Here is a 16,175-nt window from a genome sequence, read left to right as displayed (position 1 = left end):
TTTTGTTTATTTGTACTAGCATCTAGCATGATATGTGTGAGGGATGAAAATTGCAGCTGATAGTTGTTTTTACAATTATCCTGTAAGCTACTCTCACTGTACAAAGCAGTGCAATACTGCCATGTACTCGCTGCGGGGTCTCTGTGGCTTTGGAGTTTGGCTGCTGATCCCAAGGTTGCGGTTTTGATCCCGGCCTCGGCAGCTGTATTTCAATGGAGGCAAAATACAAAACCGCCTTGACCTGCGATACCAACACACGTTGCAGAACCCCAGGTGATTTAAATTAATCTGGAGCCCTTCACTACGGAGCCCCTCAAAATGTCGCTTTGGGATGTTAACCCACGATTCAGTATTCATTCATCACTGTCATTTCAGGCACCATCCAATATGAACGATCCTTCAGGTTGCAACAGGTGACCCATGCACCTTCTATGGCCTGAGCAATTTTCACCACAACCTATGTAGCCCAACTCCCAATGATTTTAAGCCTATCTTCATTTTTCATACTTTAAACCATTTTGTTTTCTCATTACTTTAATGCATCAGGAACAGTGTAGTTCAGCTTTACTGCAGTTTTTGGTGTAATTTCTGGAACAGCACACATTGTAATGCAGTTTAGACATTGCAGTTATGGTGCAGCTCAAAATGGTACTTCTGAGTGCCTCCTGTAACGGTGATGTCAAGTGTTAGCAGTTAAATGTGGGTATTGCAACTAGTGAAATATACAATTAGGTCTCACAGCTCGGCCCTTGTTTGGTACTGAATGGTTGCAGCCTATAGCTTGGTTTTGCTATACCAAGTGTCCTTGCCAACTCCTAAATGTAGCCAAGTTTTTGAAAAAGACGAAGTGTCATAGGCAAGTGAAACAAACTGAATGCCAGTTGTGCAACATTTTTTTTTGTTATGCAAATTTATGTAATTATAGAGAGATTTAGCTCACTTTTTATACACTGGCATCAGGAAGGAACTGTCAGTTTGAAAGTTGTAGATCACCTTGAAAAACAGCTGGTTGAAATTTTTGCAACAAGGTACCGTTTATGTAGCTCTTATTACTGGCCCTAAACAAAAGCATGCAAAATACATGGGCTACCACTTGATAACACTGCTTGATAGTAGTACTACTTGAGCTCCTGAAGACGTGTTCTCAGAGAACAAAATATGCTTATCTCTGGAATGGTGTAGGTGAGCTTTAAGCGAGATTGGTGAGTGAGAATGCTGGAAGTGAGATTGGCGAGACTAATAACATTCCTTCCCTTTCTTTATTACTATTAATAACCCTTACAGAAATGTGCACTCCGCTGACATGTCAACAGCTGTTGGCGCAGGCCGTACGCTAAGTGCAAACACAAAGTCCTGTTGGGGACAATGTTGCGGAGATGAGCATGTTTTGGTCTCGGAGAATGCATCTTGGGATGCTCAAGTAGCACTGCTATCAAGTGGTAGCTTTTGTTTTTCACACACTTTCTTTTAGGACTGGTAAAAAAAAGCTACATAAATGGTAGCTTGCTGCAAACATCTCAGCTGGATTTTTTATAATGTGATTCAAACTGACACTCTCTTCTTGAAGCCAATATTTAAGTAGTTAGTCTTTACTAATAACCTAACTTTGCATAATGATAAAACAATGCTTAAGACTAGGCCACACAACTGTCAACACTCGTCGTTTCATTCGTCTAGGACATTGTCTTTTTTAAAAAACTGGGTTACATTTAGGTGAAACACCTAGTGTAGTGCTATGCATCACTGCTACTGAGAGGCAGCGATTGCAACCGTTTAATTGAAAGCTAAGGTATGGATGTCATGCTGTTGTGAACAGTGCCCACATCTGTGAAATTTTTTAATGCATCACTTCGATCATCTGGCCATTATGGGACTAAACAGCATGAGTTTGAAGTCTGTGTCCTTTATAAGTACTTAACCACTCTGGCAGTATTAGCTACTTTTCTGAACGGAGGAAGTAGTAATAGCCACAAAAATGCAGAGTAGTCACAGAACAAGCTTTTATTTTGTTGGATAATGTATTGTTTATTACCACGGAGCTGAACAAGAGAGAGAGAAAGATGAACGGAAAGGCAAGGAGGTTATATGCCGTTCATATTTTTCAGACCTGTCCACTTCCTGGATACTGCCTTTCACCTCTGGAGGCTTTCTGAACATAGCACTTGTCAGTGTACTGCCAGACCTCCTCAAAGAAGAGGACCCCTGGTGAGTAATAAGGCCTAGACATTGTGGAACTACAAGGAATCTATCTGTGTTGAGGAAGAATTCACTGAGCTGTAGTGCCACAGGGCATATTCTTTTGCTCAGCAGTTGCAAAACACATGCATCTCATATGAGAAAAGCTCCCAAAGTGAGCTGTTTGTGTGGTTCATAAAAGATTAAAGGTCTGTAAAATCCAAAATGCTTGCAGCCATACTGAAAATGTTTGCTAACGTTGCATGGGCAAGCACACCCTGCACTTTTTTTTTTTTTGCAGAGTCAAGGCCTAGCTCCATGCTAGGAAGGACAAGTAGCATAAGTTGTGCTTATAAATAACAAAAAAAGTGTTTGTGTACAAAGGCATATTGCTGTCAAATCTTGCTTGGGTGATAGCATTTTTTGTTGGGACTAATCGTGTTGGTTTTCATGTCAGGCATCCGAAAAGAAAGTGTGCAAAAAATTGACTTGTATTGTTGAAACAGAAGTACCTGATAAGTTGAGTGCAAATAAAAAAAAAATTAATAACTTAGAAGAGGATGAGCATGCATACAGGGGAGCCTGGCAGGTGTATTGAATGATGTTAGGAAGTGCATGTTCACCAACTTGTAGATTACATATGAATGCTTTTGTGTGGCAGTGAATTTAGTGGCATTCTTAAAGGCCTATCCACAGTTGCAAGTTGCAGAGATTGTGCAACTGTTTTTATTTCAAAGCGAGTTGCAAACAAGTGTTGATCAGTGAACGACATTAGCAGGGCAATTACATGCTGCTAAATTTTCCAGCTTTGTGACTGAGAGTCTCAAACCACTTAACCTACTGGGTTGCCTTGGAATTGAACAGAAGCTTGTTCCACATTTGCCATCTCGTTACCAGTAACAGTCAAGACTGACAACTCTGATTCTGAATGAGACCCTTCGGGAGGGCCACCTGTAGGTGCCCTTTGCTAGCGTGAACGTCGGCACTTTCGAGCCACTCCCTGTTTGCAAGCAACAGCTGTGGATGCCCTTCGCGACTCGCCAGTGTGAATGGACCTAACTCCCAAAGAACATGTTTCTTCAGCTGGAGCCTCATGTGACAGGACAATTTTTGGATGCAGTGAACTGCAGTTATAATCTTTTATTCGCCCACTCAAAATGGTCAGCATTTCACTAGTCACCTGGATTTCATGTGAAAGAGGAAGGCATGTTCACAGCAGGACAATTTATGGAAGTTTATTATCTTGCTTGTTTGGTAAATGTGCATTTGAAGTACTGTGGTCGTGCTGAGCTGTCAAAGTGGTGAGCAAACATTATATCGGCAAGTCCACAGTGGGCTTTAGGGAAAGGAGAGGTGCACTTTTGTCATTTGGCCCTGTTTTGAACATTACGAATCGCAGTTCAGAGGATGACTAGCTGGCTAACGTGTTGACTATATGATGCTTTTTCATATAATGTGGCATGGCTTAATTTTCACAGCCTCTTGAGTTGTAAGCTCTTTGTACCGCATGTTTACATGCTTTGTTTGGCATCTTGGCGCACAAACTTCCACTGCTGAAACTGCAGAGGGTTGTCTGGTCAGTTCCAAAGTAATGACAGTACTATTGCTTTGCAGGGAATCAAGCAAACAGCTTGGATGTGTATGCTGTGGGATTGCTGTGATGGCAGCTATGCAAGCATTCCTGGAATAGTATCCAGATCCGCATGAACTATGGTGCCCAAAACTAGTCACCGAGCCAGTCATGGACCAAGTCACTTCTCACAAGAAGAGTTTTATTCTTGTCACGCAGTACTATAATACATACTCTAGAGACCTCAACAAGCCTCGTGGTGTTTACTTTGGTATCCTTCTAAGCAGCTTGAGCTCATGGGCCAGCCAAAGGGCCACCGAGAGCAGTGTCACTGCTCCTGCCTGATGTGATGATGCAAGAGACACAGGCACATAAGTTAGCAGCGTGGACACACCCAGCGTAGCCTGCAAATGCAATGCCAAATAGCGTCAACGTGATAAGGCAGGACTATAGCCAGTGAAAACCAAATACAGTAAAAGCTCTTTAATTCGGAAATCGGATAATTCGAACTGCCGGTTCGGCCTCGGCCAACGCCCATGAAAGTATAGCATTGTACACTCATTAATTTGGATGCTATGGGTCCTGTGCAGGCTTATTTGAACGGGCTCACAAAGTGTGGCCGCATCCAGTTAAGACCAGTGTGGCAAGAGATAATCAAAATAGCCTTATTCAAAGCCTGAATTCCATTTGTTCGTCCCGTATTCTTTTGTGCGCTATTAATTTTTTTTTAACCATGTTGCAGAGCTGCTCGCGGCCCGTGCACCTCTGACAACGGCATGCAACTGCAGACATGATGAACGGACAGCCTTCGGTGCTGCTGAGCGTTTCCTTCGCTTCCGTCAGCGTCGTTTCATTTTTCTAGTGCGCCGAAACGCCTAAACTGCGTGCTTGTCACGTGCTGTTCACAGTTCGTGTGGTGAAGCCCCCTCACACGCTACTGTGCCACTTGTGAGGGGTATAACGTGGTAGCGGCAGAGCTCCACCACGTCACACCGTGAAGGATGCGGGAGGCCCTTACGATTTTGCAGCAGTTCTGCTTCGACACTTCCGACAGTATGCATGCAATAAACCATTAAAGGAAACATGAAAAGCGGTGGAAACCAAATAAATTAACCATGTTGCAAGCAGTTCTTAAAATTTTTTGGATGTCATTGAATAATTAGAGCATTTTTTTTGTTCAGTCCCTTAAAGTTCAAATAAATGTGCTTTTACTGTATGCTGCAAAGACAATGCAAATATGAAAAAGGAATTGTTTCTCGCAATTAACAACACCAACTTTTCTCTCAGCTTTATGAGTAAAGAATCCAAAAACTATATTTTGTCTGTCCTCTCCAGTAGCCTGTCCAAAAGTGCATCCTCACATCCATCTTTACAAACTGTCACACAGCACTGCGTGTGCACGCCTGCAATCAATCGAATCATACAACAGGCCTCTTAACCATTTCAAGAAGCAAACCCTCCATACATGGTCATAAAGAAACTAGTCTGTCAGTACAGGCTGGCAGCAAATAATTGAAAAATGCACATGGCTTCGAAGGACTGCACTGTTCTTACCTGAAGCCAAGCAGCAGCGAGGAGGCAGTGGAGTGCTTTCTTTGCCCGCGGAGGCAGCGGCTGTTTCCGGCCCCAGAGCCACAGACCAGTGACGACAATCACCACACTTTCACCCTGTCAGAAAAAACATGCTTTAGCCCCATGCAGCCTTTCACTGTTCTTTGAAATGCTACTCCTTCCTTGGTCAAGCACATGCCCACATTTTCCTTCAAAGTGAAGATCAAAACACTTCATGAGGACAAATGAGATGAAAACAGAAAGACAACAATTAGCCACACATTTTATCTTGTGCGTGCATGAATAGTCGAAAGAGTAATGGGGGAAATGAAAAGAAAGTTGTTTTGAAGTCACTTTGTTAATTACTTTTGACACTGTGCCATAAATACCAGCAGATTTTTCATATAGTATTTTCAAAGAGGGTGGCTCAACAATGCAGTCTTGAAAAAAACTGTTCGCTAATCCACATGGTGAACTACTCATTCCAGTATCGGTGCTACAACTCAAGGCGTAAAAATAGGGGTTGGAGTTTTTGGCTTTAGATTTTGAAAGGTCAGCATACTTCAGTGTTTATTTCAGAACACATTTCATTTTTTTTTTCCAGCAAATATTATTTTCAACAAAAGATTTGCTAATTTTTTTTTTTTCGGTGATTTAATGGGACAGTCCTGTGTGGTCAAAAGTCACTTAGTCTATCTTGGAATTTTTGCTGATAGCAGTTTGCCAGTTTAAATTTGTGAGCAAATGGTACCGCTTAGAGCTGTGCTTGTAGAAGGAGTTGCCATTGTCATTAAAAAATAAAGCAAATTAAATGAGATAGCTGGCAGACAAAAACGCAAGTAGATGTTTAAGCTTAAGAACTGTTCAAATGTTAAATGTTATCATTGCACTGTTGAACTGTACTGAGCAAGAGAGCAGGGCATCATGTGGTCTGCATGTTGGTGGCAGCGATGGAACTGGCACTGAATCATCACGGTAGCCAGAACGCCTGGAAACTGGGAAGTGACACAGTTTAAAGGGATTATTGAAATTAACACCAGCATTTCATTTTTTAAGCTCAGTCAGATTTAGGCCCCTAAAATGATGTTTCTTTACCTCCTCAAAACAGCAATGAAATTAATTTATATTTTCTATAAATATTTTGTTTATGAGCTTCCAGTAACTAGGACACTTACAGTTCATATTTCATTGTTCTTTTGCATTTTGTGTTTGCATCCCAATACTCAAGCATTATTCTAAAAATGACCACGGGTACAGTACACAATATCAAAACATACTGCTTCATAATGCTCTATGTGTTCTTAAAACCTCGAGTATTCTTGAAGCAAACTTGCAGCCTCTTTTATCGTGGGACAGTGTGAGGTAAGTTGCCGTGGGTGCTTGTCAGTTGTGCTATTTCTATCCAAGCAAAGCTCCACTTCTGGAGAAAGTGGCATATAACAACATTCTGAAAATTCAGTCCACTGACTGATGCACTTCGTATTGGCATTGTTTTCCATTTAACAACTGCATTTACACACAATTTAGTTTTGTGTAACAATCAAGGCTTGTGCCAACCATTTCTTGTGAGCCAGAGTTTACCCAAAGGAACAATACTGAAATAATTCCTCTTCAAAAAAAAAAAAAGGAAACAACAATCTGAAATGCCTGCTGCAATAAAAAAATTGGTGACCCATCTTAATACCACCAATGACACCAATATGCTCTATGCAAAAACTATTTACTTAATGCCTTATGTTTTGCTTGTGCTACTTGGCTATGCTAATACTCTCATCATCAAGGACATTATTTTCTGATTAGAACCCCAGGTGGTCTAAATTTCCGGAGCCCTCCACTGCGGCGTCTCTCATAGCCTTAGTCGCTTTGGGACGTTAGACCCCATAAACCAAACCAAACCAAACCCGCTTCCAAACGTGATGAACACCTTAAGGTGCACAACAGTTTCTGGGTGCTGCTCAGCATACGAACTTCCATTTTAACCCTTCAGGTGCCATTTTTCTTTCCATCGAAAACAACTATTTTTCCAACTAAATAGTATATTCAGGCCTTGCAAAATGCCATCGATTAATTTTTTTAAGGATGGGCAAAATCTCGCACGAAGTGTCACAGTGGCTGGAAATAATAACATTGAAGTACTAGGATTTGTGGTGTAAAGGCCTGAAAAATTGTGTAATAATTCTAAGCTTCGAAGAGGCACACTGATATCGAAATTTTTTTTTTTTTAAATTGTCCTTATTACTGCTGGCAAAATTTGTCTGCATACAGAGTGCTACCTAGTTCACTATTTCGTAAAAAATTATTTACTGCGTAAGCTACATGGCACAAAAATCCAACCTATTTGTGACATGAACGCTGCTAAATTCGCCTGAAACAAAGAAATCACTGCTGGATGCAGTACACTCAGAAAAAGCAATGAGTTCGCTTTGTACACAACTGTGTACACAAAGTGTCAAACCAAATTTTCAGAGTTGCGCCATCTGGAACAACTCTAGAGCAATGGCTCAGACAGCGGACAGACAAGGCTCAATAAATTGACGCCTGGGGATAATTGGTTTAGCATTTTTGCAATGGAAGCTCTAACTTGGACAGAACGACCTGGGACAGATTCTGTTCGTCATGCGCCAGGTAGTTCTGTCAGAGTTAGCACTTCCATTGGAAAAATGCAAAAAAAAAAAAAAAGAGGACGCTCGCCTACCACATGTCTGGAAGCACAGTCTTCAAACCCTGAGCATTTGCATAGAGATGCAACAGAGGAAAAAAAGAAGACCAGAGGAAATAAATTAATGAAAATCGGAGAGATTACAAAAGTGAAAAATATATATATAAGGTTTCTCGCGATTCTGCGATTCCATGAAAAATTGCAGTCCATGAAAAATTGCAGATTTAAGAACTTCTTGCGGAAACGAGTGTTCGGAGCTACTTTTTTAAAATGCCATTGTAGCAGTAGAAACAACAGTATTATGAAAAATGAATTTTTACCTTATCTGCATGGATATAACACGAGGCGAGAGTTTAAGAACTTGGGAGAAATTGAAAAAATATTGACTAAAATGCAATCTCAAACTGTTCAGGCCAACCATAGCCAAGCCCCTTTTTCCGCCCCCAGAAAAATGCAGACTGCTCTCTAAAATACAGAAGGAGCGGATACGGTGACATTATTTAAGAGGCAATGCTAAGCCTCTGGTAATTTTATTTCACGCATTCACGCAAGTGGTGTGCGGTGTTTAAAGCTGCCCACTCCTGTGCCCGTTTGCCCTTTGCATTCCCTACTCCACCACAACTCTTTCAGGGTCTTCTGCTTTGCACCTGCATGCCACACGCTTTGCCCCAAGGCCATTAAGTATTGTCTGTTTTTCTCCACTACAATGAAAACAGCGCAAACTTCATGAAGGACGCAGAAAGGGGAGACGAGACACAGGCGCTGCCACTAATTTTCCGCTAATTTTCTTAAAATTTACCAGATGCAGACTCTAGTAATTTTGTATGAGAGCAGAAACAGTTATTGTGCACAACTATGACTAAAATTATGTGTTTGAGCAAAGAATAGATTTATTGTTTTTTTTTCGGTGCAATAAAATCCGCACCCATGATTTTTTTTTTTTTTTCGGAAAAAGAAAGGGGGGGGGGGTGTAAAAATACAAACTGACTTAGGCTACTGATTCTAGTTTCCGTCATGTAAAAGACGTTGATTGAAATCTGTGGGGTTCTTTTTTGCTTACACCTTGCAGTTCCTGAGAAAAAAGGTACATAAGCCTCCAAAAATGCTGTTTTGAGAAAAATGCTAATAAAGCCTCCGAAAACTCCCAATTTCCAAAACTCCAAATTCCCGCTCCAACGTCAAAAAAAAAGGATAAAGAAATGCATCCTTTAAGTCGTAAAAACCCAAGTGTTATATATTTTCTAAAAGCTAAAGAAATCCTCTATTAGAAGGTTGCAAAATATAAAAATCATTTTTTCACGAAACAAGTCTCATTCCACCATAAAAAGCTGGCTTCTCCTAGCAGCAATCAAGCCTGGTGGCGAAAAGCCCTAAAAAAAAAAAAACGGTTCATGGTTTATGAGGTTTAACACACCAAAGCGACTCAGGCTATGAGGGACGCCATAGTGAAAGGCTCCGAGAATTTCGAGCACCCGGCGTTAAAGAACCTCTTCACTACATTACATTAGTACATTCATATTTTGGATCTGAATAATGGAATTTCCCAGATTCTTTGTTCTGAGTTCGCAGAATCCAAAATTTTTTGCCATAGAAAGTTAGGGCTCTTAATTTATATTAGCCAACCCCATGACACATAAATTTTGCTGTGTGCTTTCCTTTCAAATGCAGGTCATGTCGAAATGGGAAACCTATTCCCGGTCACGAACTTCTCTTTAGCTGCAACTGAGGGGCACCAACAGGACATTTGATAGCTTTTTTTCAGCCCCTAGTAGCAAATAATGTGCAAAGTGTATTGCCCGGTGCCTATAGTTGGATACAACTTAAGTCTGCTTTGAAGCTCCGTCCACATTCAGGACCGCCGAGCAGGATTCCTCCACGACAAAAAGTAGATAGTTGTAAAATTTTTTCTTGCTACCTAAACAAGAAGCTAATCACAAGACGAAATTAAAAGCTCAAGAATTTTGATGCCTCTGGCTAGTCTGATAGTCAAACTTAAGAAGGATGAGGTCGTTCACTGTTGTAATTGGTCAGCGAAATAATAGAAGATGCCAGAGAACAAGGCCAGCGTTACCAACTACTGTTTATTTAAATGTATCCAACTATACTGAGATGACAGATTTTAAGACATTTGGCAGATTTCTTTTAGGGCCGGACTCGTAATGCACTCTGTTACAAAAGAAGAAAGGCCGGCTTACCAGGATTCGATGGTCAAACTGGGCTGTTGTTGGATTCTCAGTAAAGTTGCTCAACTTCGGTTCGAGCGCCATGATGTCGGAAGGCACCCAGCGGTCAGCCATCTTGGGAAAAGAATTGTAGACAAGGCCTGCTCGCAAACCTGCCACAATTGCTCCCGACATGGCAGTGACAAAGACCAGTCCAAGCACCCCGTGGACGCCCCTGTGCATGGCTGCTGAGAGGAGTGCGGTAGTGGGTCCCGGACGAGCTGCCAGGTGAGAGAGGCCTGACCAGAAGGCCAGGCTGTACCAGGCCAACGCAGTGCCCAGATGTGCGGCCAGCCGGTACTGGCTCACATGTGGCTGGTCCTGGAGGCCACTTTTCACCATGAACCAGCCCAAGAACCCCTGAAAGGCCAGGCCCACAGCCAGCAGGCCGACGTGCACCTTGGCACGACGGCTCAGGCAGCCCCTCCACCAGAACCAGGCTGCACCCGTGTAAAAGACTGCACCGATGGTTCGGCCCCACATGCGGTGAATGTATTCAATGTACCAGATACGCTTGAACTCTGCTAGCGTCATCTCCCGATCAGACCTGTGTACCAAGAAAAGGAAGCAAAAAAAAGTACTCCAAGGCGGTTGCAGGCAACAGTGAGTTCCACTGTGAAGCTGCCTTTACATTATTCAAAGCTATTATAATAGTTCCTCCCAAAACACCGTTAGGGACAGTGCAATGCTAGACGCACAACACAAGTCACAAAGTACAATGCACTGCCTTTCACTGAATTTTGCTACTACCAAACGCTCATGTTCCAAAAAAGGAATGTTTCCATAAAACTCAATACCAGTGAAGCATGGACTAGCTTTAGTTCTTTATTTTTCTGTTACAAAATTGCCACTATTAGTCATTATTTTTGTTCTGTTTTTTTTTCATTGAAACATTTTTTTTTTCTGTGAAAGGATGTTGCAAACACTTGTCTGCGACAAAGCCCAAAATATGCCTGTTTACCAATATTAATTCGCAGTTTTTAAATGGGCCGACAATAAAAATTATAACTGCAATGCTTTCCACAATCATCAAACATTTGTGAAGGTTGTATTGTGAAGGAAACTAAAAAAATGAGTTTCATGTGTTCCCAATTTCGGAAGACTGAAATGTAACTGGTCAAACAATGCGAGTTGGGGGGAGGGTGTTTAGTCCCTAGTGCTACAGGATATTCACTGGTTTTCCATTGAGTACAGGCTTCCCCACTGCCTTGTTGTTTTTGGCCTCTCTAGGATGAAACGCTTGGATAAACGGGCCTTTGACCCCACCTCTTGTGAACCGAAAACGATGAGCCACACTGTTCTTTGGCCAAGCTGCCTTTGCAGCATAAAAATCAAATCACCATCATAACTGATAACTGGGGAATACTTTCTATGTTGTGGGCATAAAATGCAATAAGTGCTGCTGCATATGGGGGTCACAAGCATAACTGGTCAGGAGTTTCAAGGGTCAGCAGTCTCAGAGACTGCTACATGTCAAAGGAATGAAACCAACACAGGAGTGTTGGCAGCTGCCTAGCACAAACAGAAACATTCTCATTTTAAAGGAGTACAGACATCGCATTTTTGCTTGCATGTTTTCCTCGTTCTAGTGATGCGCTAAACATTCATACATATAGATCACCCCATGGTTTTCCCCTATGGCTGCTAAATAATTTATAATTGAATTTCGTCTCTCATGCTGTTTCGGTTTCAACAAGAAAATGATGGTCGTGAAGTGTAAGAGGGCCTTAGGCCACGTGAGGCATGAAAAAAACTGCAATATAATGGCTGATATGTAGTTTTAATTTACTGCAATGCTTAAGCCAGCCGGCTTCAAGAGCTGGAATGACAACAAATGATGTATCAGCGGTGATACTGCAGTTTTCTCCATGCTCACACGACCTAAGCATACCTTACACATCACAGCCATAATTCGGTTGATGAAATCAAATCCAAAACAGCATGAGAGGAGTAAGTCAACAAGAAATTATTTACCGGTTGTAGGCAAATACCACATGGTGATCCACGTATTCTAATTACAGAAAAGACTTCTTGCAAATAAAATGAGATTACCTGAGATTATTTAAAGCCACTCAAGGATTACAGATTTCAATAAGAGTGGTATGGGGCACTGAAAGAAGCTTCCAGTAACAATTTTTATGATGAGGGCCCTACAATGAAATTGTTTTCTGCGTGTCCTGCATCCTGCATCACCATTTCACTGGCTGTTGCTATGGTGTCAAGTTGGCACAGCTACAGCTGCTACTTGCACGCACAAGTGGCCACAATTTAGTACCGTATTTTCCGGTGTATAAGTTGCGATTTTTTTACAAAAATCTTGCTGCCGCGTCCTACACAAGGGTGCATCTTATATGCGAATTTTCCGTTTTTTTTTTTTGCGAGTTCAGAAATTACTCAGGTTCATGTTCAAGCTTTTTTCACCGAAAAAAATATTACTACCAATAACGCGGTTGTAACATGGTTAATACTTCAATACGGAGACCGCCGTGCGCAACTTTTTTAGGTGAACTTTATCATGAAACGGCGGGGATGACCACTTCCGGGATCTTAAACACGCGGCCGTTTCGGAGGCCCCAAGCAAAGGTAATGTGAAATGCCAAAAGATGGCGACAGTCGCGCTTCTCGCCATTGTCAAGACAAGCCAAGAGAAGCCGATGTTTTTTTTTAGTCACCCTTTGCAAGTACGTAGTGCGAAGAGAATGCTTCAGACGTGTTGCCTTTTCGATAGCGCATCCGAAGATGAAGACTTTGAAGGTTTTATGTAAAAATAAATTGTTATGGACATAAAGAGAGTTCTTTCGCTTTTTTTCTTTTGTGCTAAAACGTCGGCTGGTATGGCGTGAGTGTTGCCTTTTTCGATCACTTAGCGTTGCTAAGAACTTCTCACACGTACGGTGCATATTGCGATGGTTGCATAAGCATGTTTAATTAAGCCTCACTAGCCTAACTGGGTAAATTGGGGTGCGTCTTATACACGGGTGCGTCTTATATACCAATTTTTTCAATGACAGCCTGCATATATGGCGGGTGCGTCTTATACAAAGGTGCGTCTTGTACACCGGAAAATACGGTACCTTTCGAGAGTTCCGTGCACTTTCATGGCAACATTAAAAAATGTGTTCACTGTACTTTTTTTAATACAACACAAAATCCACACTATGACTTTTTGTGTGCTTCGTGTGCTTCCAGTAGAACAAAAAAGAATATTTCAGTAACTAATCATGTCACAGTGAAGTAGCACACACTCTCCACAACCAATGATACTGCTTCATGTTCTTTTCTTCAACATATACCAGCTTGGCGTCTCGCAATAGGGACTGCCACATTGTGCAACGACCATCCCCACCTCCCTTTCCCAATTCAGTACAATGCTGCAATAAATGTTTTCTCCTCCTCCTCCAGCCTAGACAGCATGTCCAGTCTTCTAAAAAACCTATTTGTTAGTTATCCAAAAGGAAATACCAATGGTCAATTCTTTTCCATGTGTATACAAAGTTTATTATAAAAACTGTGAAAATAGTTAGAAACCATAATGTTTAAACACCAGGTTTCATGAAATGAGCACCCTAGGGATTATGGAATAATTTGTATTTTGAAGACACACACGATGCAAGAAATCCAGAAAAAAAAAATATAGACATTATTACTGGTGGTAAAATCTCACAGCAATAAAATTGTATGTTTTGTGAAATATCTTTTACTACACTCACTAACTGGCAATAAAAAGCACCCTATTTGCAAAGTGAAGGGTTAACAAACTACATCTGGGTGAATCACACTCTGGTACAGATGACTTCCTTTGGCATTCCATGAGAAGGCTAGGAAGGTTTTCCATTCACCAAGTGATGATGAAATAAGTATGGTTTGAGTGAGAACCAGTCTCACGGGAGAAAGTGATTATAATGAATTCGATTTTCTTTTTAGTGTAACCTATGCAGGAAATAAGATGTCATGCTGTTGTGGAGTGCCATGTACAAGTAAATTTAAAGCAAATTAAGTGTGTTTTGCCATGTAGCTACAAGCTCAAGTATAGAGATTCGATTCCTAGAGACATCTGCCACGCTTGGAGCATGAGTGGCACCCACTTTCCGAACTGTTTCTATGCTTTTCATGTGTTTGTAATATAAGCCACCCTCTAGATTTTCAACCAGTCATTACAAAATACTTTCAATTAAAAAAATATTGGGTACCTTGCAGTGTGAACTAATGTGCTGGAATTAAAGGAATGGAATGGAACTGTGCCACAATTCCAGGTCTGGGAACAGGCTTAAATTCCACCCTACAAGGAACTGAAAGAAATATAACTGCAGAACCATTTCTACAAGACGGAACTAGGATGGAATCGACAGCCCCGCTCTAAAACTCTGGTATGCTATACAGGATATTTTATGTTCAATTAAATGCAGAACACACAAGGGGCCACAGCACGATTCCATACCACTGCTTGCAGATTTTAGACTAGTCCGTTCCTAGCATGTGGCCGTATAGTGGTACAGCCACATTGGCCACTGTTAAAATAACTTCACAGCCAGTTTTAACAGTAAGAGCTGCAAGCTGTAAGAGGCTGTGATCGGATGCTGCCTGCGGCTGTGTCAAGCAGAACCTCCAAGTCATCAGGCATTTGCAGCAACCGAAATGCATACGCCAGATCAGGGTCATCATGGCAATAAAAAAACCACAGAAATAGCACTACCATGCACCGAACTGTCCCTGGCACATGTGTTTTCCACTAATGCCGGCGATTTTCGGAACTTGCAACAATTTACACTATCTGACTGTGTGGCATCATTTGCGAAGCTAGGGTAAGCAAATTATCTTCATTACGCACGCTTTGTATTCCGGATACTCCTGATACTTGAGGAACTCCTGTTCCCATTGGTGTAGTCCAGATGGAGGAAATTCAGCAAATGGGTGCCAGTGCACCATGGAAAGGCCAGATTTTGTCAGCCTGCAGATATGAACACAGAGGTTCAGAACAGCGTTACAACGAAAAATATTTGAATTAAATGCGACAAGAATAGGTAGTGGATTGCACAAATCACCTGGTGACGCCCCCGATCACGATTGAACCAAATGCCATGCCACTGCAGGCAAGCAGCCACCGTCCGACAGCTCTCTGCGATTTCCCCGTCAACTGCTCGGTTGCTGACGGGACAGCTGTCACTTGAAACCGACGACTAATTGTCTAAAAAGAAGAAACACCATGAACGCGGCGGGCTCAATTAAGGTGCTGCAACGATGTACGCACCTGTAACTGAAGTGTGGGTCTGCATTTTTTGTGCACTAATGAGTGACGACAGATGTCTTGGCGGAAGATAATCGCCTGGAAAGCAAGACATAAAAGGCCATAACACTTGCTGTACGTAGTTCAACTGCTGGTCCTCAGTTAAAAGCCGCACGTCAAAAATTTACTTACTCTCAAGTAGCTATTCGAAGCACGTGAGAAGACACAGCGCTGAGACACATTCATTGCGAACGATGAACTGGCCCTACTGGAAATATCTGACTTCAATTTTGTTAAACAAGGCTTTAAGGCGAACTTAAGCTTGACACCACTAACATCGCATTACAAATTTCTTAAGAGGATGTGTTGGGTACACAGTTGTAGTGCGTGCGATCGCACCATGCACTATGATACTCCGGTACCACGAGAAACGTCACTCAGTCCAGAACAACCACAGTTCAAGGTTTTCGTATGCAGCAGCGCACGCGAAAGTATAACTGCTTTAGCAAGTACCGCCGAGAACGGTCAGCGCGAACCGCGTGAGCACGCGCGGGCGGCATAGAGGTTGTGTAGCTGTGGCCTGTGGTCGCGGTGTGCCATGTGTCTCTGTGGGTGCGTTCCAATTCTCTAGACGTCCGACAAGACGTCTAGTGTGACGTCTAGGAAGCCGTCTACATGTCTACATATTGGAACGTGTCTACTTCACGCGCCACCTTGCGGCAGATAAACTGAACTAACATTTGGGAATAGTTGCACTCCTATGCTCTTAAAAAT

General features: G+C 42.0%; 2 protein-coding genes across 2 annotated transcripts in view; one reads left to right on the top strand and one right to left on the bottom strand.

The window, feature by feature from the left end:
• The window catches only part of Zip99C (Zinc transporter Zip99C), a 39,619-nt gene extending 34,747 nt beyond the window's left edge, over positions 1-4,872 (top strand). Inside the window, exons 6-7 of the mRNA XM_089578938.1 lie at positions 2,106-2,205; positions 3,790-4,872. Coding sequence (XP_089435064.1) covers positions 2,106-2,205; positions 3,790-3,865 — 176 coding nt within the window. The 3' untranslated portion in view covers positions 3,866-4,872. The remainder of the gene's footprint in view (positions 1-2,105; positions 2,206-3,789) is intronic.
• Positions 3,927-15,958, bottom strand: LOC149349957 (heme A synthase COX15). The gene is made up of 7 exons (XM_089578937.1): positions 15,594-15,958; positions 15,426-15,500; positions 15,220-15,362; positions 15,006-15,125; positions 10,151-10,724; positions 5,300-5,413; positions 3,927-4,149 (listed from the first exon to the last, which is right to left on the bottom strand). Exons 1-7 carry the CDS (start codon positions 15,645-15,647, stop codon positions 4,009-4,011), a joined length of 1,221 nt encoding a protein of 406 aa, XP_089435063.1. The 5' UTR covers positions 15,648-15,958; the 3' UTR covers positions 3,927-4,008.
• Between the last annotated feature and the right edge of the window lie 217 nt (positions 15,959-16,175).

The sequence above is a fragment of the Amblyomma mixtum genome, chromosome 3 (assembly GCF_055824585.1).
Source record: "Amblyomma mixtum isolate Tamu chromosome 3, ASM5582458v1, whole genome shotgun sequence".
Lineage (NCBI taxonomy): Eukaryota > Metazoa > Arthropoda > Arachnida > Ixodida > Ixodidae > Amblyomma > Amblyomma mixtum.
This window is presented reverse-complemented; position numbering and strand designations above follow the sequence as displayed.

Bases quoted from the DNA above. Each gene is read 5' to 3' on its own strand.
- LOC149349957 (XM_089578937.1), bottom strand. From the start codon at position 15,647: ATGAATGTGTCTCAGCGCTGTGTCTTCTCACGTGCTTCGAATAGCTAC. The intron at 15,363-15,425 runs GTGCGTACATCG...TCTTCTTTTTAG, and splicing joins GACCCACACTTCAGTTACAG to ACAATTAGTCGTCGGTTTCA. The intron at 4,150-5,299 runs GTAAGAACAGTG...TTGCATTTGCAG, and splicing joins TCGCTGCTGCTTGGCTTCAG to GCTACGCTGGGTGTGTCCAC.